Source organism: Salvelinus sp. IW2-2015, linkage group LG15 (genome assembly GCF_002910315.2).
Source record: "Salvelinus sp. IW2-2015 linkage group LG15, ASM291031v2, whole genome shotgun sequence".
In the NCBI taxonomy this organism is placed as follows: Eukaryota; Metazoa; Chordata; class Actinopteri; order Salmoniformes; family Salmonidae; genus Salvelinus; species Salvelinus sp. IW2-2015.
Window position 1 is genome coordinate 28,710,928 of NC_036855.1, and position 25,790 is coordinate 28,736,717.

At 41.8% G+C, this 25,790-nt stretch overlaps 1 protein-coding gene across 2 annotated transcripts in view; it reads right to left on the reverse strand.

Moving 5' to 3' along the window:
* Window positions 1-306: 306 nt before the first annotated feature.
* The window catches only part of LOC111973749 (piwi-like RNA-mediated gene silencing 2), a 28,842-nt gene continuing 3,358 nt past the window's right edge, over window positions 307-25,790 (reverse strand). For both annotated transcript variants that reach the window (XM_024001134.2, XM_024001133.2), the window contains exons 4-23: window positions 23,877-23,991; window positions 23,221-23,400; window positions 22,901-23,011; window positions 22,646-22,763; window positions 22,258-22,382; window positions 19,732-19,812; window positions 19,518-19,631; window positions 16,975-17,163; window positions 16,644-16,728; window positions 16,233-16,325; window positions 15,806-15,946; window positions 8,233-8,346; window positions 7,763-7,951; window positions 7,270-7,371; window positions 6,332-6,448; window positions 5,030-5,118; window positions 4,552-4,657; window positions 2,206-2,459; window positions 1,600-1,707; window positions 307-1,390 (exon numbers count right to left, since the gene is read on the reverse strand). In XM_024001134.2, coding sequence (XP_023856902.1) covers window positions 1,234-1,390; window positions 1,600-1,707; window positions 2,206-2,459; window positions 4,552-4,657; window positions 5,030-5,118; window positions 6,332-6,448; window positions 7,270-7,371; window positions 7,763-7,951; window positions 8,233-8,346; window positions 15,806-15,946; window positions 16,233-16,325; window positions 16,644-16,728; window positions 16,975-17,163; window positions 19,518-19,631; window positions 19,732-19,812; window positions 22,258-22,382; window positions 22,646-22,763; window positions 22,901-23,011; window positions 23,221-23,400; window positions 23,877-23,991 — 2,588 coding nt within the window. In that variant the 3' untranslated portion in view covers window positions 307-1,233. The remainder of the gene's footprint in view (window positions 1,391-1,599; window positions 1,708-2,205; window positions 2,460-4,551; window positions 4,658-5,029; window positions 5,119-6,331; window positions 6,449-7,269; window positions 7,372-7,762; window positions 7,952-8,232; window positions 8,347-15,805; window positions 15,947-16,232; window positions 16,326-16,643; window positions 16,729-16,974; window positions 17,164-19,517; window positions 19,632-19,731; window positions 19,813-22,257; window positions 22,383-22,645; window positions 22,764-22,900; window positions 23,012-23,220; window positions 23,401-23,876; window positions 23,992-25,790) is intronic.

Sequence of the window (25,790 nt, forward strand, 5' to 3'; positions counted from 1 at the left end):
TGCTTCCAGTTATGCAGTGACAGCTTCTCTCCTCCAGCTCTATTTATCTATCATCAGTCAGTATCACCTGTCAAAGTGAAAGACTTCCATGTTTTTGCTGGTAGCTTTCGAAGTGATAACCTTTCGGCATTATGGCAAATTACTTTGTTCTGGTCTGTGCCTAGTGACCTATACAACTACAGAGATGGTACAGCACATCTACTGGACTAAGTCAATTTCATTGAAAGCTTTTTGAGCACTTGGACATGCAGCACAATTGGGGAATAGCCCCACAAACAAACTAGAAAAAAAGACAAGACTAACAACTTAAGAAAACTTACCATACACACACCAGTTTTATTTGCAACAGCAATGTATCTGGAGCAACAAAACAGAGGACAACACAAATAAAACCCACTATGGTTGTATTAAATTAAAACAGACTTGAATTTCACACTATCACTTCACAAAAATAAAATCTCCTCTGGTCTCTGTGGGTCATGCAAACAGTGGAAAACTGGCCCTTTTTTTGTTTTATAAACGTTTGTTCCCATTCCTCAAAGCAGCAATATTTCTTAACTCTCAAACGGTTAGCCATGTAAAATCGAACCTCAGCAGCAGAGCGAAAGTTTGTGTCTGAGGGCATGAACAAGCTGCTGTGTAGCAGTAATCAGTAGCCATAATCAGAATCTTTGACTAACCTTTAGTCAATACTTTCTTCGTTCTCGAGTCAGTGTTTTCTGAACTCCCATGGCTAGTTGCAGGGGGAACATTGGAATTTAGGAAATCCTTCATTATTAAATTAAATAAATTTTTGCGCAAAGTAGTCCAACAATCTATACCCCGCCATCTTAAGAGTATCATTTGTCTTCTCTCATTGACAATGATACTCTATAATGGCGGTGTATACCTCGCTGGATTACTTCATGTGGCAAAAATAGATTCAATTTAAAAACAGAGCATTTTCTCTAAATTCCAACATACCACCTGCAATAGGACACAAAGTTTCTACGACAACAGTGCCTGGGGGTGGGGTGGGGTCTATGTCAGACACCATTAGAACACTGGCTGCTAAACAAAACAAAACAAATGGTTTTATCTGATCCAAAAGTCATAATGTGAAAGCCTCCCCCTTTCTCATTTATTTTCCTCCTTCCATTTCTTCTTCTTCACAGCTTTCTCTGTTGCGACCTGTTAATTGTTGTGCAGACTGGTATGCTCATTCTAGAGGGGCTGAGGCTAAGGAGGCACACATCAGAGGAAGTACAGCTTGTCTGCCAGCTGGATAGCTGGCTCTGAGTGGAGGTACTGGCCCGACAGGAAGGCCAGTTTGTGGGCATACTTGCACGGCGCAGGCACTCGGATAGTCCCGGGCCAATTCCAGTACAGGTGGCACATTTTGAAGGTCAGCCTGGAGTGAGACCAAGGGTTAGATTGTGTTAACAAGGTTATATGTTAATGCTGCAAGAATGACAGGCCTTTATGTGACGCATCCAATCCACCCACCAACGTATAAAATCAACAATAGCTGAGGTATTATGTAAACTGGCAGATACTATTTGGCCCTTACTGCCAACTAGAGATTTATGGTGGCATAATTCACTGTACATCTAACATTACCTTTGCAAGTGGTCTGGGGAGAGGTTTGCTGTGTTGTAGACTGAGATGTAGTGTGTAGGCAGGCCACAGCCCTGTCGAATGTGGTGCGCCATCAGGTAGAAGTCAACCCTGGGGAGAGAAAAAGAAATAATTTGATAAATGATGAAGCGTTACAAAACTGATGACCTAAGCCCAATTCTGTCCACTTTTCCACTGAAGTATGCAGTCGTTCATCCCTCCCCCCATGGATAGGGTCAGAGGGGGAGAAGGGGGAAGAGAACCAGCATTGCGCTCCATTAAAGGAATACTTCAGGATTTTGGCAATGAGGTCCTTTGTCTACTTCCCCAGAGTCAGATAAACTCGTGGATACCATTTTTATGTATCTGTGTCCAGAATGAATTAAGTTTGAGGTAGTTTCACAACCCAATGCCAGCTAGCGTAAGTGCAATGACTGGAAGTCTATGGGTATATGCTAGTCGTTGTGCTAATGCTAGTTAGCATTGGCTCACGAAACTACCTCTAACATAAAAATGGTATCCACGAGTTCATCTGACTCTGGGGAAGTAGACAAAGGGCCACATCGCTAAAATCTTGAAGTATCCCTTAAAGACAGAGCCAGGACTAACCATTCCCTGTTGGTGATTGTGTGGTCCAGGACAGTTCCTGGCGGAGGCGTTCCAAAGCGGTCTCCGGAGCAGGAGTACAGGTTGGTGCTGACACGTTTCTGTACCACGATGAAGGCCAGCTTGGGCTCGTAGTTAGGGAACGTCTCAAAACACTTGAGCAGCTGAGGGATCTCATACAGCTCCACAGTCTTCAGCTGGCCGTCAGACACTCCGTCCCGATATACCACAATCTTCTCCGGGAAGTTATGGTTCACCTGGAAAAACATAAAAACATAAATCATGGCCTCCCGGGTGGCGCAGTGGTCTAAGGCACTGCAACGCAGTGCTAGCTGTGCCACTAGTAAGTTGTCTTTATATCATATATTAAGCATTAAATCAGTTAAATTAGAAATTGAACTTGTAAGAATCCTGGATCTAGCTGTCAGAACAGTTTTTTGTATGGAGATCCGGGAAATGCCGTAAAATGGTGTGTCTTACGTTACGGGTGAAAATAGTTTCATGGGAACAAATCCAAAATAATAAATGCGATTGCAAAATTGAATGTCCTAAATGAAAAAGTCACCGTACCTTGCGTGATACTTCAAACCTAAACTCGATACTGTCATTAAAGTGGTTCTTCAATTATGCATAACACTTGTTGGATGCACATTTGGTGTCCAGCTGATTAGTTACGCCGTGAAAATGTACACACATCTGATGCAACAGTCCAAGTGCTGGAAAAATGTCCAGACAATGTGTGTCTCATTCGTTACACCGGTGAAGACAGTTGTGCCTGGATCCACGTTCAATCTAATATCCTAGCATCAAGGTAACATGTTCATGTTTTCATATGTTTCTGGACACAGCTTACCGCGCGGCGCAATTGTCTAGGAAAGACTATTGCGCAACACCCAACGCTATTCCAATTAATTATTCTGGATATAATGACAAATTACATAGCCTAGTGGGATTATTCACGATATGATCTGGTAATGAAATAAAATGACAAATGCATTTTGTTTTCCATGTTACACCTGCAATTTTAAACAATGCAAGGGGATTGAAGTAGCCTAATTGAACCTGAATTTGGAGCTCAGAAATTCAAGTACTGGAATAGGACTACCTTCAATTTGATGCTTGAAAAGTTATTGAAATTATTGTAGCCAATGTATAAGTTCTCCTGTTCCCTTATAATTATCAGTGATTATTTTTTAAATACATTTTTGTGAGAGATGTGGCCACTTTTGTTTGTTTCCCGCCGCTTCAATTGAATGGCGTTGCGCTACTCTGTTGCGGTAAAACCATGTGCGGTTATGAGGAAGACAACATCCAATGTTGGTTTCAACTTGGCTTTCCATACAAATCCTTCCATTAAGAAAGGTTTTTGGTCACTTTCTCATAAAAAAGCGATGGCGAGATTCAAAATTGTGAGATTAATGCTACCACTATTCATGGCTTTATTACGTGTGCCTGTGTCGGCCACATGCTACAGAAAAATCCCCATACATCCAACCTATTTAGTCAGGCAATGGCCACATTACTCGCACGTATTTCAGAATGTAATAATAGTTTTAATATCAATGCATTGGCAAGGTCTAAATAATTCATTATTCTTAAAGTGGTAATGGCCTACTCTTTTTACACTCTTTGGGGAGAGGGGTTGTTCTATATTTAAGCAATAATGCACGAGGAGGTGTGGTACATGGCCAATATACCACGGCTAAGAGCTGTTCTTATGCACAACACAACGCGGAGTGCCTGGATACAGCCCTTAGCAGTGGTATATTGGCCATATACCACAAATCCCAGAGGTACCTTATTGCTATTATAAACTGGTTACCAACGCAATTAGAGCAGGAAAAATACATGTTTTGTCATACCTGTGGTATACGGTCTGATATACCACGGCTGTCAGCCAATCAGCATTCAGGGCGCAAACCACCCAGTTTATAATAGAAATTCCACAAATTAACTTTTAAGACACACTTGTTAATTGAAATGCATTCCATATGACTACCTCATGAAGCTGGTTGAGAGAATGCCAAGTGTGCAAAGCTGTCATCAAGGCAAAGGGTGGCTATTTGAAGAATCTCAAATATAAAAAATAATTTTGATTTGTTTAACACATTTTTGGTTACTACATGATTCCATTATGTGTTATTTCATAGTTTGTATGTCTTCACTATTATTCTACAATGTAGAGAAAAGTAAAAATAAAGAAAAACCTTTGAATGAGTAGGTGTTTAAAACTTCTGACCGGTAGTGTGTGTATATATACCAGGCTGGGCTGAAAGGCCTTTAGTACACTGTGTTAAAAATAAATAAAAGGCATCACAACTCATAGTAGGCCTATTTTAAAACAGTCACCTCATAGTATTTCTGCAGTGCAGCCAGCAGACACACTCTGAACCCGTTGATGATCTCCTCGTTGGGCATCTGGAAGGTCACTCTGGAGTACCACCTAGTCAGCAGGCTGGGGGAGGGGAGGAATAGGAGGAAATATCATAGGTTGGATCCCAAATAACACCCTATTCCCTATATAGTGCACCCTGTGGGGCCTGGTAAAAAGTAGTACACTATATAGGGTAGCCATCTGAAGCCCAAAAGGCTAGGTCTGGCTCTGACTGCATGTGTGGGTACACAGACCCACGAGCCACTGTGGCCCCTCATCAGTTCAGATTTTTTGTGGCCCTCACTCCCATCAAAGTTGCCCATCCCTGATATAGGGAATAGCGTGCCATTTGGGATACAACTATAATTTGTCAGAAAAGCCATCAATTAAGTTATGTTAATTGCATCCACTGATATGTTACTGTGCGGTGTGTCTTTTAGGGGGTGTGTTTACCTATTCAGGCTGGCGACAAAGCCCATGACTGATCTGTTCTTCTTGCTGGTGTCGTGATGGACGTCCACTCCAATCACCATCAGATGTTTCTGTTAAAACATAAAGCAAAGACAGATGCTAAAAATACTACACTAAAACAGAAAATCTAACAGCTGGGTAAATTCGTTTGAATGCAATCACTTATTGACAACCCCCCTTCTGTTGTTTAATAGAAAAACAACCAAATTGGATGTTCTAAGTCCACAACAATGTTTAAACCACCTCAGGAGACCACTTTTGAGGTTAAGGTTGAGAAATGTAGATTTTGGGGTGTAGCTACCCTTTAAAATCAACTGCATCAGCCAGAGACCGTTGTTTGGTTAGCATTGTTACTGATGTTTCTGTAGCACTCGTGATTGCAGAATTTGCTAAACAAATGGCCAATGGATCGATGCAAATAATCATGATATCCTTCTGCCAGGTGGGCATAGGTTACTTCGTAGTTAACAATTAATTGAGAAGGTTTTAGGGAAAGCCTTTCCATCTACCAGAAGACGGTTGTCATTAAGTTAGCATCATCGCTAACAGCAACATAAAGTGGTAGACAAAGACACACAGGGGCATTCCTGTGCAGTCAGAGCCAGGGCATTCCTGTGCCGTTGCCTCTTCAGAAAGTTGAAAGAAAATACGAATCACTCATGCATATTATTCATGTTTTATGATAAAAATTATATTTAGTTGATTTCCTACTAAGTTCAAAACATTTTTGAATATTTTGAATTCCGTTTTAATGTCTGGATTCCATCCACATTCTCCGCAACAAGAATTTTATAGGGCCCTACAACCTGTAGCTGTTGATGGCAACACATAATCCTGGTCACATCTCTCCTCCGCTCCAGCATCCAAAAGAGTAAAGTGAGGTGCTCTGCATTTACCAGAACCGTAAGTTGCAGGTACATTTTTAAACAGCTGACTTGACAAAAAACAAAAACAACTTACCTCTTCAGAACGCTTACTGAAAAAGTCATTTTGCATAAACTCTACTTGTTTTATATTATTCCATTGGCATTTGTGTCACTTTATGGGTAAATTGGTGTTCATTTTGTACATTACAGTATAAAATAAGGTATTTGTGACTTGTTCTGAATTCCTGATTGTGTCTCGCTTTATCTTATGCAAAGCTTTAATTCTGACTTGCATGTCTCTCTGGCTCCATCAACACACTGTCTCCATCTAGTGGACACATAGCATCCCTACAACCAAACTTAAAACACAGTCAACGTCAGCCAAAACCTTACCAGTAGTGAAAAATATAACACTAACCAGAGGGACGTTCACAGTCCACAGCTCTCCTCCCAGTTTGCAGTTCATCTGCAGCAGGATTTTCTGGGCTACGCTCCTCAGCTTTTGGGGTTGGGAGATGGTCCGGACGTTAATGGCCTACAAAGCCAAAGAAATTTACATTTTTAATTTTAGATTAACCTTTGCATTAGACAGTTGATAAACCTTTTGGTTCCTTGCCTCTTTCCCTGAACCTTACACCTTTAGTATTCACAGATCTTATAGGACCCGAGTTACAGTGGTGTAAAGTAGCCCTACTTAAGCAGTTATGGGTCTCTCGACTTTACTATTTATACAACTTTTGCTTTTACTTCACACCTAAAGAAAATAATGCACTTTTTACTCTATACACTTTCCCCTGACACCCAGAAGTACTCGTTACATTTTGATGCTTAGCAGGACAGGATAATGGTCTAATTCACTCACTTATTAAAGAGAACAACCCTGGTCATCCATACTGCATGTGATTTGGCGGACTCAGCAAACACACATGCGTCGTCTGTAAATTATGCCTGAGTGTTGGGAGTGTGCCACTTGCTATCCGTAAATTTAAAAAACAAGAAAATATTGCCGTCTGGTTTGCTTAATATAAGGAACTTGAAATGATTTATACTTTTACTTTTGATATTTAAGCATATTTTAGCAATTACATTTACTTATGATACTTAAGTATATTTAAAACCAAATAATTAGACTTTTACTTGAGTCATTTCCAATTAAGGTATCTTTACTTTTTCTCAACTTTGACAATCGGGTACTTTTTCTACCACTGCCGAGGTGTAGGTAAAGAAAAACAGTGCTGGCACCTAGTCATGTTATTATTTGTACGTTTACTGTATGTTGTGTGTTTGTTGCGGAGTGGACGATCCTGGCTAAATGAAGATCAATAGTGAATTGTCTGGAGGTGTGGCATGGTTAACCTGAGAGGGCACGGGACTCTGGACGCAGCACAGCTTCTTGATGGCACTGTAAAGGTCGTCTCTGTTGCCTGTCATGATGCACACTACCAACTGCACGTTGGGCTGAAAAATGGGCCAAGGTAAAAAGAGAAAGCTCATAATAGATTCATAATTAATAGGATTTATATAGTGCTTTTCCACATCAAAGTGCTTTAGAATGAAAGGACAAATCTCCCTACCACCAGTGTTTATGTATTACTGATGTGAATAACTCAAACAGCATCATAGAAATAACCACAAAGTTGAGATACATTAGTGAAACAAATTAACATCCACATTTTTACTAGTCGAATGTTTGAAGTTTGGGGTATAATAGAGGTTGGGAAAATGTTCCGAATTTTTTTACTGTATTTCTCTTCATGGCCTATATACAGCTTCTGTGATTCAATAACAACAATTGTTCACAAAAAAAGACTGTTCTAAGGTGCTCAGAGGCAGTAGTGTCATGTCCTACCTCACTAGTGAGCTGGGAGTGGATGCTCTTGACGTAGGTCTCGGTGCGGTCGTCCTTCAGCTCCACGCGGATGGGCCGATCCAGCCTCAGGCCCATAGGTCCGGCCACCTTCCCAAAGCAGGACACTAGCTCCTCGGCCTGCTCAGCACAGCGCCGCGGGTAGAAAATGGCCCAGCAGTTCATGGGGATCTGAGAGAAAAACAACAGAACGGGCCAGAGGAGAAGTGTGAGCCTGAAATGGCATTATTCCCTATATAGTGCACTATGATTGGCCAGAGCCAGGCTGATTTCTTGATTCCTCAGTTTATTTTTCTTCAACTAAAACAAAATGTTTAAAGTGACTGCGTAGGAGACTGAATATCCTTAAATCAACCCTAAAACAGAGTGCAATACACACAAATTACAGTAAGCTAGTCATTCCCCTGACATCATTAGTGTGCTGTACTTGACCCTTTGACCCTGAGACTCACACAACTGATAGAAGCATCCCTGATAACCTCCCTGGACCAGCTGACATCAGCTCCGGTGACAAAGGACACTGACTGCAGACAGATGGTCTCCAGAGGCAGAATTCTTCCTGTAGTCTGGATGGAACAACAGAGAATAGTTCAAGTTTTCCACAAGCACCCACCCCCACCCAAAACAAATGCCTGCGATAAGTGATCAGTATGGTCGGGGTCAATAATTGTCGGTTATCACCCTAGCCATAGTGTGTGTAAAAGAAATAGGCCCCCCCACCCACCATTTTTTCCGAACAAGCTCTATTTTGGTGGCCTCTGCTCATTCTAATGCTAGATTGTAGTCCAGCTACTATCAGGAAATAACACTGATCACATTTTTTCACACTTTTAAAGTGTTATTTTAAATCAGCTCTTGTACAATATGATATAAAACACAGGAAAAATGTAATTGACTGCACTGGGCATTTAAATAATCCTGTAAGAGTCTGCTGACTTCCACAGGCTTCAAGCTTCTTTTTAAGGCATTTTCTCAGCTATCTGCAACACAGGTAAAATCAATATTCTTTGAAAATCCCACATAAGTATCATTAACTATTAGAACCATTCAATCCATTTTCTTTTATCATATTTTGAACCACTCTCGACTAGCCTACCTATTGTTCCTGCAGTGAGGAGGATTCACCATCTTCAAATGTTTTCAACAATTTATCTGCAGATAATTGCTAAAAAGCATACCAGTATGCAAATTAGGGAGCCAAATGAACGTCTTACCGATGCGATAGGCTACTGACGAGTTACTCACTTAAAAACGCCACTGTCTGGCAAATCCTGATGGACTGCATATCGGAAATACAAGTGAGATCTTTGGTTTACTTGCACCGATGCGATATCTTGGACATATAACTAAGTTACCAGGCTAGTTGGCCAAAAAAATCTACTGGCCCGAACATAATTTATTGGCCCAGACATGGTATAGTTCTTAAATGCATTGGGGTCATGCAGGACCTATAGATTGGCATGCTTTTGCTCTATATTCAGCTATTAATAGGCTATATTTGGTTATTATGATATGTATTAAGATGCTATGTAATAATTTAGCAATACAAGTCTACTCTATTCTTTAGAATTGCGATGTATTAATTGCATAAATTTTTGCTTCAAAAGCGTGTCATTTTGAGAAGATTTGAAAATAGAACATTGCCTCTTAGACAAACATTCCAAAATAAATATCTACATGGCTACAGTAGGCTAGCGAAGACGAATGCTAGGCATCTTTTTGTAGCTTTATTTTTGCAGACTATCCACAGTAGCCATCATATTGCTAGTATGTTCACTATTGAAGGTTAACTTCTGTAAATCACTTTCCCTAAAATAAATAAGCTCAGCGAGTAGATTGATGGGCGCTTTTTGCTCAGGACAGCTCGCATGTGCTGTGTGAAGGCATCAACTCATGTACGCTCGGGTATTTGGGACTCGCGGGTGTGTAGCGGTGCTTGAATGAACGGTCATTCATTTTGCTCAAATACAAATAGCATGACTTTTTTTCTGAAGAGAATTGAAAAGTTGCCTATTAATTTAAGTGGAAAAAGTAGCCAGCTGAAAATGAGTCCGTAATCGGATGTATAGCCGACAGCCGGTGCTAGTGGAAAAAAATATCTTGCTTATCAACTGAGATTTACTCCTGGGAATTGCTTTTATTACTTGACTACTTTTTATAGTTACACAAAGAAAGGTCGGTGAGCCTGTATGCATAGAACGTCTCCAGCGTGGGGAAAAGTAAAACCAGAGAGTAGTGGATATATACTACTGTGGTTAAGGGGTCAGGGTAAGAGCTCTGTATAAACATTCTTTACCCTCGAGTCTGATTAACTCACCAGGTATTTTAGGAGACTTTCTAACCCATTAAGAGCTATTCTAATCCATTAGGAGATGCCAGCAGGTCACTGCCAATTGTTAATCAACTTAGATTCACTCCTGGGAATTGCTTTTATTCCATGACTTTTAAAAGCAGGTTTTAGACTATTTATGACATACTCTTGTGGGTAAACATCAAGGGATAAGCCGTTTGTCCCCAAGATGAAAATCAGGGTGGAGACTGTGGATCCGTCTACGTCCGTTAGTACGTTCATTCGTCACGCGCGATATCTCAGACAGCACTATCCCAATTTTGACTAAACTTTGGAGAAGGATGAGTCTTGCCAGAGATCTGGTATTTTACTAAATTACTCTGATTGGCCAGATGGTGGTGCTATAACAAGCGATTGAAAATGCAAAATCTGAAAGGTCACCCCGAAACCCTGTTTGACCTAAAGTCATGAAATTCGGGACATAGGTGCCTCTCCTCACAAGGAACACGTTTTCCTCAGGGACCCATAAGGTCATACATGTTGGAATTGAAAATGTTGTAAAAAAACAAACAAAAAAAAACACTTAAAACACTAATCCTATGGCACCGAATGATCAATCTGCACAAAACTTGATATGTGGCATCTATGGACTAAGGTCTCAATGTAATCCTTTCCAGGCTAGTACCTAAAACAACATGAGTGTGGTCTGGCACATAAATCAGTCAAGGATATTTGTACTGTAACATTTGGTACACAAGTTGCAAACACTGTCAAGACTCAACATATGCAAGAACATTCATATCGACAACACGGTGGTGCTATAACAGGCACATGCTTATATCTCTTGATCTGTTTTATTCAGTGAGATTAAATACGGCACACATGCTCAGGGATATAAGTCTAGCTGACCATTGCAATCTCAGACACCACTGGCCCGATTTTGACAAAAGTTGGGTCTTGCCATAGAGATCCACCATTTACAAAATTACACTAAATGGCCCAGGGGGGGGGCGCTACATCATTCGTGGGGGACGACAACATTTAACGTTACCCTGTTTTTCACAGTTCTAAGTAGTTTTTCGAAGGCTAAACTCAGCTTCAACGTGGCCCCTGGGAGCTGTGCTGGGAACCTTTCTGCATACAGGACAAGCCAAATAGACCTAACCATAGCAAGTGATTAAGGACCAGAAGAACTTCATTAAATTTCATCGTAATCTTAAACTGTGCATTTAATTTAACACACGACTGACTTCTTGTCCATTTACCGTCAATGGATTTCACTCACGACGATCCAGCACCCGACCATTTTTGAAAAATGTGTGAGTGAGAATGTTGTCTATTATGTAATGAGCTGTGTGTAGTCTCACCACATTTAAAATACCCAAAAGCGTGACAACAAGATGATTTTGCGGGACAGTGTAGTAGATGGTGTTAAAGTATAAAGCCTTCCTTAATTTTGTTTCAATCAAAGCATATTCTGCCTAGTGGTCGGCACTGTTGAGTTTTGGCCACATTACATCATTTTTCTAAAATCGTATAAGAAATGTGGTGGTGTTTTTGGTGTAACATTGACGTTATACCAGGGCATAAAATGCACACCTGCCAAATGTGGGTAGGTTTAGTTATTGGCGGGTAAGAACGTCTATTTCACCAGCCACGTTGGTGGGTGGTCAATTTGCAGAGCTCTACATTGAGAGCATTACATTCGCAAATAAAAATTGTCAAAAGTATGAGCATGTGCGAGTTAGAACAATGCTGCGGTAGCTGTTTAAGTATTCCTGCCCTTTTGTTTCATAGCTGCTAATTGCACAAAGAAATACAAATCCTCTCACCTCGAGCATAAACTGCCTGGCATAGGAGATGTGCGCAATGAGTGCTGATGGCACAGGCATAAAAGTTGGTCTAGTTTACTTGACAGTCTACTAAGTGAGACTTTGTCCTTGTGATTTTTTGGGGCTATTTACATTGTTTTGTTCACAAGTTCAGTTGTTTTTCGAACGTTAGAGTCGACTGCATCAATTGATAGCGAACAGACATCCTAGCCAGATTCTAAATCTCACACAAACAGACATGTGATAGGACTCCAGTGGCCACGTTAACTAGGTAACCTCCCGGCCTTAAAAGGGACATCTGAACATTGTCTCTGATATTTGATTATTAAAAGACTCCGGTCACAAAAAATGAAAGTGAGCATTACACCACATTACTTCTTACTAATACATTTCTTGTTTACGAAAGCATGCTCATCTGTTGTTTTTTTGTACTTAACTATGAAAGATTTTTTTTACCAGCTAAAATATCTTGAGTGGCTAGTAGATTTTTTAAATCTACTTAGACTTAAAAACAGGATTGAATGAAGTAGAAGCAAATATGTGGAAAGAGCAACTAATGAGCACGAGAGCCTCGCAAGTTTGATGAAATTACCATATCTTCAGAAGCAGATTCTTTTTTTTTGTAGTTATTAAGCCTAACTGTCCTCTCCAAGTTTAGCTGGAATTTAGCCCGAAAGGATTATAGAAATATGATTGGTTGACGATAGGCCTATGACATTGGCCTACGTCTCGTCACATACACTACATGACCAAAACAATGTAGACACCTGCTTGTCGAACAGCTCATTACAAAATCATGGGCATTAATATGGAGTTGGTCCTCCCCTTTGCTGCTATAACACTCTTCTGGAAAGGCTTTCCACTACATGTTGTAACATTGCTGCAGGGACTTGCTTCCATTCAGCCACAAAAGTATTAGTGAGGTCGGGCACTGATGTTGGGCGATTAGGCCTGGCACACAGTCGGTGTTCCAATTTATCCCAAAGGTGTTCGATAGGGTTGAGGTCAAGGCTCTATGCAGGCCAGTCAAGTTCTTCCACACCGATCTCGACAAACCATTTCTGTATGGACCTCACTTTGTGCACAGGGGCATTGTCATGCTGAAACAGGAAAGGGCCTCCTCCTCCACCAAACATTACAGTTGGCACTAGGCATTCAGGCAGGTAGCGTTCTCCTGCAATCCGTCAAACCCAGAATCGTCATTCGAACTGCAAGTAAGTGAAGGTTGATTCATCACTCCAGAGAACGCTTTTCTACTGCTCCAGAGTCCAATGGCGGCGAGCTTTACACCACTCCAGCCAACACTTGTCATTGCGCATGGTGATCTTAGGCTTGTGTGCGGCTGCTTGGCCATGGAAACACATTTCATTAAGCTTCCGACAAATAGTTCTTGTGCTGACGTTGCTTCACGGCAAATTGGAACTCGGTAGTTAGTGTTGCAACTGAAGACAGACAATTTTTACGCACTACATGCTTCAGCACTCGGCGGTCCCGTTCTGTGAGCTTATGTGGCAGACCACTTCGCGGCTGAGCCGTTATTGCTCCTAGATGTTTCCACTTCACAATAACAGCACTAACAGTTGACCGGGACAGCTCTAGCAGTGCAGAAATTTGACGAACTGACTTGTTGGAAAGGTGGCAATGTTTGTCTATGGAGATTGCGTGGCTTTGTGCTCAATTTTATACACCTGTTATACACCTGTCAGCAATGAAATAGCCAAATCCACTAATTTGAAAGGCTGTCCACACACTTCTGTATATATAGTGTATGTTTTCATAAACGCAACATGACTGCAAGAGGCAGGTCGGAATGTCTGACTGAAATACGGGACAAATATACCCTTAAAAAAAAAAAAAAAGGTGTTTGAATTGGTTGCAAAAAAAAACAGCTGATGCTTAAAGTTAGAGGGAGATATGAGTCTCCAGCTTCAGTGATTTTTGCAATTCGTTCCAGTCATTGGCAGCAGAGAACTGGAAGGAAAGGTGGCCAAATGAGGAATTGGCTTTGGGGGTGACCAGTGAAATATACCTGCTGGAGCGTGTGCTACGGGTGGGTGTTGCTATGGTGATCAGTGAGCTGAGATAAGGCGGGGCTTTACCTAGCAGAGACTTGTAGATGACCTGGAGCCAGTGGGTTTGGCGACGAATATGAAGTGAGGACCAGCCAACGAGAGCATACAGGTCACAGTGTTGGGTAGTATATGGGGCTTTGGTGACAAAACAGATGGCACGTGATAGACTGCATCCAATTTGCTGAGCAGAGTGTTGGAGGCTATTTTGTAAATTAGTTTTACGAGGGTGTGTTTGGCAGCATGAGTGAAGGATGCTTTGTTGCGAAATAGGAAGCCGATTCTGGATTTAATTTTGGATTGGAGATGCTTAATGTGAGTTTACAGTCTAACCAAACACCTAGGTATTTGTAATTGTCCACATATTCTAAGTCAGAACCGTCCAGAGTAGTGATGCTGTACGGGCGGGCAGGTGCTGGTAGCGATCGGTTGAAGAGCATGAATTTAGTTTTACTTGCATTTAAGAGCAGTTGGAGGCCACGGAAGGAGAGTTGTATGGCATTGAAGCTCGTCTGGAGGTTAGTTAACACAGTGTCCAAAGAAGGGCCAGAAGTATACAGAATGGTGTTGTCTGTGTAGAGGTGGATCATAGAATCACCAGCAGCAAGAGCGACATTATTGATGTATACAGAGAAAAGAGTCGGCCCGAGAATTGAACCCTGTGGCACCCCCCATAGAGACTGCCAGAGGTCAGGACAACAGGCCCTCCGATTTGACACACTGAACTCTGAGAAGTAGTTGGTGAACCAGGCGAGGCAGTCGTTTGAGAAACCAAGGCTGTTGATTCTGCTGATAAGAATGTGGTGATTGACAGAGTCGAAATCCTTGGCCAGGTCGAAGAATACGACTGCACAGTAATGTATTTTATCGATGGCGGTTATGATATCGTTTAGGACCTTGAGCATGGCTGAGGTGCACTTATGACCAGCTTGAAAACCAGATTGCATAGCGGAGAAGGTACGGTGGGATTCGAAATGGTCGGTGATCTGTTTGTTAACTTGGCTTTCGAAGACCTTAGAAAGGCAGGGTAGGATAGATAGAGGTCTAACAGTTTGGGTTTAGAGTGTCTCCCCCTTTGAAGAGGGGGATGACCGCAGCAGTTTTCCAATCTTGGGGATCTTAGACGATACGAAAGAGGTTGAACAGGCTAGTAATAGGGGTTGCAACAATTGCGGCGGATAATTTTAGAAAGAGAGGGTCCAGATTGTCTAGCCCAGCTGATTTGTAGAAATCCAGATTTCGCAACTATTTCAGAAAATCAGCTGACTGGATTTGGGTGAAGGAGAAATGGGGGAGGCTTGGGAAAGTTGCTGTGGGGACCTGCTTGTTGGTCGCCGGACAAAGGGCCAAAATGTGGGACTGTCCTGTATAATCCGGGATATGTGGTCACCCTACTCACCACTAGGCTTGGGCGGTATACCGTATACTGGGGTATTTTGAAATACCGCCAAATAAATTATCTCCAGCTCAGGGCTCCAGCTATGCATTTGGTTTGCTAACTTACTAGGTAAGCAGCTAGCATGCCAGATCAAGCTTCGTGGTTACAGCAGAGATAAATAATCCCCTCCTGGATCAAGATCCCTGATGACTTAATATTTTTTGTGCTGTTGTTTAAAAAAAATCTAATTTGGAAATAAATAGCACCTATTCTGTACACTGCCGTATACCCCAGTATGGTACAGGAACGGTATGAAAATCTGAAAACCGCCCCAACCTACTCATCACCAGATAAATACATGTTAATTGTGTCTTTCTATGTGTGACTTTAGCTACACAACTAATTTGTTTCTGAGATAAATGAAATGTATTGTTTGATTGTGCAATGTATGCTCACCACCAGGATGTCTTGACTGATCTCCAGCCCCCAGCGTGACAGTTCTGTCTGGGCCTCTGGGTTGGTGTTGATGTTCTTCAGGAGCTGCTTCAGGGAGTGAGTGTGCTGCTCACTACTCACATTGATGTGCATCGTCAAGTCCTGGGACGGTAAAACCAGCACTTTCAGAATCTATACAGTACTAGACTCTCCGCCCCAGTTACTATGTGACGTGTCTGGGTACAAATAGCATTTGCCCCCCTATTCAATTGATTTCTTTGCGCCAGGAAAACTAAAGCAAGCGCAGCTAAAGTCTTTGATAGAAAAATTGGCTGGTTACTATTGCTATCAAATGCTGCGTTATCAAAATCACTGTGTTGCCTTCATGTACAGTGGATGTCATAGAACACTCCCCAGGGAGAATTCATTGCCGACACAATGACTTTACCTTCATGGCGCGGAAGTCCTTTCTCATTTTGTCAGGGATTCCAGTCATAAAGGAGAGCTCTGGCAGAAGCAAGATCTCGCCGGTTATGACTTGCTGTAAGACAAAAACACACAATTAAATATAATGTATATTGTATCTTTATGGAGAAAATGGCTCCAACTCAATAAAAACTCAAATGACTATCTACAAAGCATGTGTGATAGTAGAACATAAAGACGTAATGAATACAGACTCAAGCCACAAGGTGTCATTCTGTTACAAGGATACAGACAAGTATTTTGTTACAGGGTAGTTGGGTGTGTGAGGAAAGACAAGATCCTGTTTATCGATGAGTATGAAATAAATAAGCACAAAAAGTGAACTATGTCAAGATAAAGCTACATTTCATAACATCCTTTGAAATAGTTTTACCTTTCCCCCAGGCTTGGACCTCTCTTTGGGTCGATGGATAAGCATGGGTTGGTCCATCTCTTTTATGGTGATGCCATAGTTTTTGCTGTTCAGATTATAGGAAAAATGTTAAAACAGACAAGTTTTTCCCTTATATTCATTTAGCAGCAGTGGCTACCGCTGCAAAAAATATGTAATTTTCTTTATATATACACACACATTTCTGCCGAGGCGCTTTTAAATGGATAGTTGTTGGCTCAATGACTGGAAGTCTATGGGAACAGCTAGCATGCCATTGCGCTAACGCTAGAAGAACTCTGCATAACAAATGCACACAATTCTCCAGCCTTACCTGTAGTACTCGACGAAAGTGGTCGTGGAGCCGTCGGCCATGGTGAAGGTGTCTTTGGGGGACTTTCCCCACTCAATGTCGTCGATGCGGTAGGTGCGGTTGTTGTATCGGGTGATGACAATGCTGCCGATCAGCTCTTTGGTGCACTCATCCTGGAAGCTCTCCCTGCTTTGCTGGTAGATCACGTTCCTGGATGGGAGAGGGGTCAAAAGGTCAAAGGTTACCAATCAGGGCCCCGCAACTCACCCCAATATGGCCTGAAAATCACCCCATTTATGCTCTGCATGTCATTCCATTTATAACCTCCACGTAAAAAAACAACAAAAGAAAAAAAACAAGGGAATAACACTCGCACTTGTCTTTTTATTCTACCACTGACTTTGCTGATAACTACTTTGAGGAAAAATGTACTTACTATATGATGTGGTTGTCTCACCTAGTTACCTTAAGATGAATGCACTAAGTTGCTCTGAAAAAGAGCATCTGCTAAATGACTAAATTGTAAACTCATTTGTTCCTTGCATGTGACCCTTTAGTGCCCTAGCTTAGACATACCCCCGCAGTCTCAAGTCCCTGAGATAATATGTCTCAACCACTTTAAAACGGTGTCCAAACCTCTATGAGCAGACAGATTTACTTTCTGTGAAAGCTTGTTGATGTGTGTTGAAATATACAGTTGAAGTCGGAAGTTTACATACACTTAGGTTGGATTCATTAAAACTAGTTTTTGAACCACTCCACAAATTTCTTGTTAAACTATAGTTTTGGCAAGTCGGTTAGAACATCTACTTTGTGCATGACAAGTAATTTTTCCAACAATTGTTTACAGACAGATTATTTAACTTATAATTCACTGTATCACAATTCAAGTGGGTCATAAGTTTACATACACTAAGTTGACTGTGCCTTCAAACAGCTTGGAAAATTCCAGAAAATTATGTCATGGCTTTAGAAGGTTCTGATAGGCTAATTAGCATACTTTGAGTCAATTGGAGGTGTACCTGTGGATGTATTTCAAGGCCTACCTTCAACTCAGTGCCTCTTTGCTTGACATCATGGGAAAATCAAAAGAAATCAGCCAAGACCTCAGATTCTTTTTTTTAAGACCTCCACAAGTCTGGTTCATCCTTGGGAGCAATTTCCAAATGCCTGAAGGTACCACGTTCATCTGTACAAACAATAGTATGCAAGTATAAACACCATGGGACCACGCAGCCGTCATAGGAAGGAGAGGCACGCGTTCTGTCTCCTAGAGATGAACGTACTTTGGTGCGAAAAGCGCAAATCAATCCCAGAACAGCAAAGAACTTTTGAAGATGCTGGAGGAAACAGGTATAAAAGTATCTATATCCACAGTAAAACAAGTCCTATATCGACATAACCTGAAAGGCCGCTCAGCAAGGAAGAAGCCACTGCTCCAAAACTGCCATAAAAAAAGCCAGACTACGGTTTGCAACTGCACATGGGGACAAAGATCGTGCTTATTGTAGAAATGTCCTCTGGGCTGATGAAACAAAAATAGAATTGTTTGGCCATAATGACCATGGTTATGTTTGGAGGAAAAAGGGAGATGCTTGCAAGCCGAAGAACACCATCCCAACCGTGAAGCACGGGGGTGGCAGCATCATGTTATGGGGGTGCTTTGCTGCAGGAGGGACTGGTGCTTTTCACAAAATAGATGGCATCATGAGGTAGGAAAATTATGTGGATATATTGAAGCAACATCTCAAGACATCAGTCAGGAAGTTAAAGCTTGGTCGCAAATGGGTCTTCCAAATGGACAATGACCCCAAGCATACGTTGTGGCAAAATGGCTTAAGGACAACAAAGTCAAGGTATTGGAGGGGCCATCACAAAGCCCTGACCTCAATCCTATAGAAAATGTGTGGACAGAACTGAAAAAGTGTGTGCGAGAAAGGAGGCCTACAAACCTGACTCAGTTACACCAGCTCTGTCAGGACGAATGGGCCAAATTTCACCCAACTTATTGTGGAAAGCTTGTGGAAGGCTACCCGAAACATTTGACCCAAGTTAAACAATTTAAAGGCAATGCTACCAAATACAAATTGAGTGTATGTAAACTTCTGACCCACTGGGAATGTGATGAAATAAATAAAAGCTGAATTAAATAATTCTCTACTATTATTCTGACATTTCACATTCTTAAAATAAAGTGGTGATCCTAACTGACCTAAAACAGGGAATTTTTACTAGGATTAAATGTCAGGAATTGTGAAAAACTGAGTTCAAATGTATTTGGCTAAGGTGTATGTAAACTTCCGACTTCAACTGTACATGGTGTATCAATGAATATGCTATTTGTAAATATCTCTATGACCAGCGTAAGAATATGGCCTGTTTAAATTTTTATGAACTCATCACGTACTGTAGACAGTGCATCATGTGGACATACACACCATGTGAACAAATAGCTGGCAAGAGAAGAGATTTATCATGCATATTTTAGAGTATCACAAAAGTTAGTAAATTACGTAATGCAACAATTTTTCTATGTGGTGTAAGGTGCACTGAAATAATCTCACATGCAGTCGAGGACAGAGTCATTTCGCAGCACTTTGTGGGACACATCCACCTGGAGGTACAGGCCTCCATCAGTGTGCTTTATGCACGTTGAGTAACCTGGCCACACCTGCAACCTAGGATAACAGAAGACAGAAACCAAGGGGCTTGAGTCAGCTGCTATGATCATTGAGATTTCAATTGGAGTATAATTTCTAATCTAATCTAATTACTTACCGATGCTTCCCAAGTACGACTGCGCTTTTTGGATCGTAATGATTCCGCCCCACAAGCTTCAGTCCCAGGATCCTCATTACCCTTGACAACACACATGGGGAGAACAATGTCTTGTTGCACCAGACAAATGTAACATTTGGTAAAGCCAGCAAGACGTTTTTTTGGGGGGGATTTTATGTTTTGTTTTTTCAAAAATATAAAACGCAACATGCAAAGATTTTAATGAGTTGCAGTTCATATAAGGAAATCAATCAATTAAAATAAATTCATTAGGCCCTAATCTACGGATTTCACATAACTGGGAATACAGATATGCATATTTTGGTCACAGATACACTGTATGGCCAAAACGATGTGGACACCCTTCATATTAGTGGATTCGGCTATTTCAGACACCCCCGTTGCTGACAGGTGTATAAAATCGAGCACACAGCCATGCAATCTCCATAGACAAACACTGGCAGTAGAATGGCCTTGCTGAAGAGTTCAGTGACTTTCAAAGTGGCACTGTCATAGGATGCCTCCTTTCCAACAAGTCAGTTCATCCAATTTCTGCCCTGCTAGAGCTTCCCCGGTCAACTGTAAGTGCTTTTATTGTGAAGTGGAAACATCTAGGAGCAACAACAGCTCAGCAGAGAAGTAGTAGGCCACACAAGCTCACAGAACGGGAACGCAGAGTGCTGATGCATGTAAAAAAATGTCTGGCCTCGGATGCAACACTCACTACAGAGTTCCAAACTGCCTCTGGAAGCAACGTCAGCACAAGAACTGTTGGTCAGACGCTTCATGAAATAGGTTTCCATAGCCGAGCAGCCCACACAAGCCTAAGACCATCATGGGCAATGCCAAGCGTTGGCTGGAATGGTGTAAAGATTGCGGTCATTGGACTCTGGAGCAGTGGAAACGCGTTCTCTGGTGTGATGAATCACGCTTCACCATCTGGCAGTCCAACAGACAAATCTGGGTTTGGTGGATGACAGGAGAACGCTAACTGCCTGAATGCATAGTGCCAACTGTAAAGTTCGGTGGTGGAGGAATAATGGTCTGGGGGTGTTTTTCATGTTTCGGGCTAGGCCCCTTAGTTCCAGTGAAGGGAAATCTTAACGCTACAGCATACAATAACATTCTAGACAATTCTGTGCTTCCAACTTTGTTGCAACAGTTTGGGAAAGGCCCGTTCCTGTTTCAGCATGACAACGTCTCCGTGCACAAAGCGAGGTCCATCCAAAAATAGTTGTCGAGATCAGTGTGAAAACTTGACTGGCCTGCACAGAGCCCTGACCTCAACCCTTTCGAACACCTTTGGGATGAACGCCGACTGCAAGCCAGGCCTAATCGCCCAACATCAGTGTCCGACCTCACGAATGCGTGACAACTCCTTTTCAAAGAGTGGATCAGGCTGTTGATTGTGGCCTGTGGAATGTTGTCCCACTCCTTTTCAATGGCTGTGACACGCTCTCGTACACGTCGATCCAGAGTATCCCAAACATGCTCAACGGGTGACATGTCTGGTGAGTATGCAGACCATGGAAGAACTGGGACATTTTCAGCTTCTAAGAATTGTGTAACATCACCTCATGCTGAAACATGAGGTGATGGTGGCACAACAATGGGCCTCAAGATCTCTTCACGGTATCTCTGTGCATTCAAATTGCCATTGATAAAATGCCATTGTGCTCATTGTCCGTAGCTTATGGCTACCCATACCATAACCCCACCGCCACCATGGGGCACTCTGTTCCCAACGTTGGCATCAGCAAACCGCTCGCCCACACAACGATGGTTGGACGTACTGCCAAATTCTCTAAAACAAAGTTGGAGGCAGCTTCTGGTAGAGAAATTAACATTAAATTCTCTGGCAACAGCTATGGTGGACATTACTGCTGTCAGTATGCCAATTGCACGCTCCCTCAAAACCTGGCATCTGAGTTGAGATAAAAACGGCAAATTATAGAGCGGCCTTTTGTCTCCAGCAAAATGTGCCCCTGTGCAATGATCATGCTGTTTAATCAGCTTCACGTTGCATTTATACTCTTGTTCAGTGTATAATTCGCTACTTCAGTGAAAAATCTTTAGGATTTAGGGGGAAATGGAACGTTTTAAAAGAAGTCTGGTTTTCTGTGTAAAACAGCTGAAGCCTCTCAATAAAGCATGTTATTGCATGAAGCTATCAAGCAAGCACAATAGATAATAGATTAGCTCATTACTGACAATATGGCTTCACTAAGGCCAGCTTAGCGCACAGAGAACTTCCCTCATAAGTAGACCACAGGCCTTTTGTTGAAAAACACCCCCAATTTATCCTAATTTAAAGTGAAAATGTCAATTAGTGGTAGGCAATTAGCGGTTTATATTGCAGCACCAGTGTGTTATTATTAGATTCAAAATGGAAGCCAACAGAAAAACAGCAGGGACTACACAAACTTGTCCAATAAGAAACATTGTTTTCCATTGTAAAATATTTTGCTACAGTGTGCCCTAATGATGGCTAAGTTTTACCCTAATGAATAAGGACGGTCCTGTTACCTTCTCAGCACCACGTTGTAGAAGGGGATACACAGGTCAGAGTTGGGTGGTAGGATCTTAGTCATCTGGACCTTGATGTCAACCTCCTGGTTGTCAGTTCGTCTCACACTCTTTAGGTGAACCACCTGTATGGAGGAAAGATTAACATCACAACATGGGGCAGAGGAGAAGATAGCTAAAGACAGGAGTTTAGCTACCCTATGTGCCACATCGGTATTGCGCGTTAATGTTGGGTGTAGTTGCATGAAGACACATTTAAAACAGTATAGTTACTATAACTCAAATGCGTAAGCAACTGTTCCCGTTTTGTGTATTTACAAGTATAAGCCAATTATCTGCACATCTATAGTCACAGACACAGTAGGCCAGACAGAGAAAAGTAACATACCTCTTCCATCTTCACAGGGAGATAGAGAATTGAGCCGTCAAAAGCAACAACCTCCCCAGTGGTGGGGCGATGGTCCTTCATCATGCCAAATCGCATACCCATCGACTCCACATTAGGACTGAAAAGTGGGACAAAATGTAATAAGTTACTCCTCTTTAACAGACCAAATGATATTCCCAGAGCAGATATTTTACACAGGAATGCTGCATTAAATATGAATTCAGCTAACACTTTTCTCTTAATACATGTACTTACGTGAAAGTGACATGGTACTGATAGACTGCCTCATTCCTGCAGTGAATGGTGATGTGGTTTGAGCCTATGGGCAATGGCGTTCCTTTGGTACCAGTCTTGTGTAATGTTTCACTGCAAAGGGAGAGGAAATAACCTTTCAATGAATAGGCCTAACAATAGTTATAGTCCTCATAAAACAATTCATAATTGACCTAAATACATTTCTGCATCATTTGACTGCCTTCAACAACAGTAACATCCTTTTAAGCAACATAATTTACTTCATAATAGATGGTTTCATTACATGGTTTTACAAATAATGGTACTTTGATGGTACTTACCAGGTGGCCTCCATCTTAAGTTCTCCCTTAGTTTGAGAGCAACCTGGAGTCATATGAGCCTCTTTGGGTGGGGATGGAGGGAGAGTAGGGGGCACAGTGGGTCCCCTCCCAGTACCCAAGGGGGGCATCGATGCTCGTCCCATTCCCACCATCTGAGATGGTACACCTCGGCCAAGGAAGCTGCAGACAGAAACAGACGCATTACAAGTTCTTGATTGATTTTTTTTTTTTAATTCCCATCCATAAGTGTGTTAAATAATATATAGAAGAAAAAAAAGCGTTTCACCATAAATAATGAGATCTGTTATCGAATCAATCTTACTGCTCATCTATTTGTCTGAAGAAAAAATTCTCAATTTTCATTATCTGTCTTTGAATTATCAGGAACGAACCTTGACAATGAGTCACACCGAAAAGTGGAAAGTCTGATTACCTCCACAATAACAATGGATAATTCAATAATAATTTGAAATGAGATGGGCATATACTGAAGAGGATGGGGATATGTGAGAGGGACCTGTGTATGTGCACAGCATGAATGATGCATTCTAGAAGCATTACTGCCAGGCCCCTAAAGACCTTAGTAGCATGGAGGAATTGGCCTGCTTTAGCCACAGGTTAAGCCGCAGAGTTTGAGCTCATCATCTCCTTCTCACCTGTTACCTTGGCCCATCATGTCCTCAGGGAATCTGTCTCCACCCGGGCCGGCGACTGCTACTGCTCCAACAGGGGCTGTCTGTGGTTGGAGCTCTGCTCCAAAAGCACCCCTCCCTGCGCCAAACACCAGAGAAAAACACACAAGAAGATTCAGTGGATTCATCCTCAAGGCCTCAGTTGGAGCATAAGGAAATCAAGCGACCTCCCTAAATATTTTAAAGCTCAAATTACTATTTGATTCTGTCTACATTTTGACAGTGCTCAGAACTTAGAGGCTATGTTGGATAAGGCAAATCTATTTATTGCGTAACAAAAATGGTTCAACTTTAGTGCATCAGAGTTAAGGCGATTAATGCGAATTTATGTTTTTGAGCATTATTCCAAATTCCTATTTTTCGTTTTTATTAGTGTTTATGTCCACTTGTTCTCATATCCTTTTGGAATTGTCTCCTTTGCTGCATGCACCTTCCCATTTACACCAGAGATCTGTATATAAAGATGAGATGCACTTGTCTCCACCCTAACAATGGGAAAGGATGTCCTTAAGGCGGGGAGCCAAGCGAAAGCTAAGGTCCAAAATAAGCCCATAGAAACGCATTTGGCTTATTTTGGACAGATTTTAGCACTCTTGCTTCACCTCTTCCTCTGGTTTACACACACACCAAGCCCCTCCCCCTGCCACTCACACCACCAAAATTGAGAGATCACATTTTCCTCTCTGAAAAGCGGTTTCAACTCGCTATTTGCATTTGAGGTTTGGTCGAACAGAAATTGGTTATATGGACACCAAAACACATTGAGACATTATTTTCCTATAATAGAGGCGAAGTTAACTTTTCTGACAATACTTTTTTTTGTGCCTCAACTACTCAAATTGCACGCAGAGCAGACACTATGAAAACAAGAGTATCAATGGACATTGATTCTGGTAAATGAATGTAGTTTGTCGCACTGGGGTACCACATACTGCTAGCAGCATTTTAGCCAAAGACTTATAGTAGCTGTCTAGTCTGTTTTATAAATGTGCAATAAGCATAAAACAATTATATAAGGATTTGGCAACTCGTTCTCATTCTGAGAAATAAGGTACGCCACTTGATTTCAACATCTAAACAAAGTGGACAGGCCAACATGCTTTGCAAATAGTTGGCGACAGAGAAGAGTGTGCACATAACAATTCAACTGTTCAACCTTGGTATCTAGCAAATAGATCCAAGTTGGCTAAACTTGAAATAAAGATTATCTGGCTAATCACTAGCACATGGGCTTGAGAGATTGCTGATGAGACCTGTGTTACTTTTCTATAGCTTAATGCCTGCTACAAGAACATAGCCATTATTGGTGAATGTGCATTATGCATGGTTCTAGTTACATTTGTAACAAAAGGGCATTTTCATTAACTTGACAGATCAGTGATTATTTTGATAAAATGATTATGGTTGTGGCAGGCTTATACACTACATGACCAAAATGTATGTAGGCACCTGCTCGTCGAACATCTCATTCCAAAATCATGGGCATTAATATAGAGTTGGTCCCACCTTCGCTGCTATAACAGCCTACAATCTTCAGGGAAGGCTTTCCACTAGATGTTAGAACATTGCTGCAGGGACTTGCTTCCATTCAGCCACAAGAGCATTAGTGAGGTCGGGCACTGATGTTGGGTGATTAGGCCCGACTCGCAGTCAGTGTTCTAATTCATCCCAAAAGGTGTTCATTGTATGCTGTAGCGTTAAGATTTCCCTTCACTGGAACTAAGGGGCCTAGTCCGAAACATGAGAAACAGCCATACCAAACTTTACAGTTGGCACTATGCATTCGAGCAGATAGCATTCTCCTGGCATCCGCCAAACCCAGTCCCTCAGACTGCCAGATGGTGAAGCATGATTCATCACGCCAGAGAACGCGTTTCC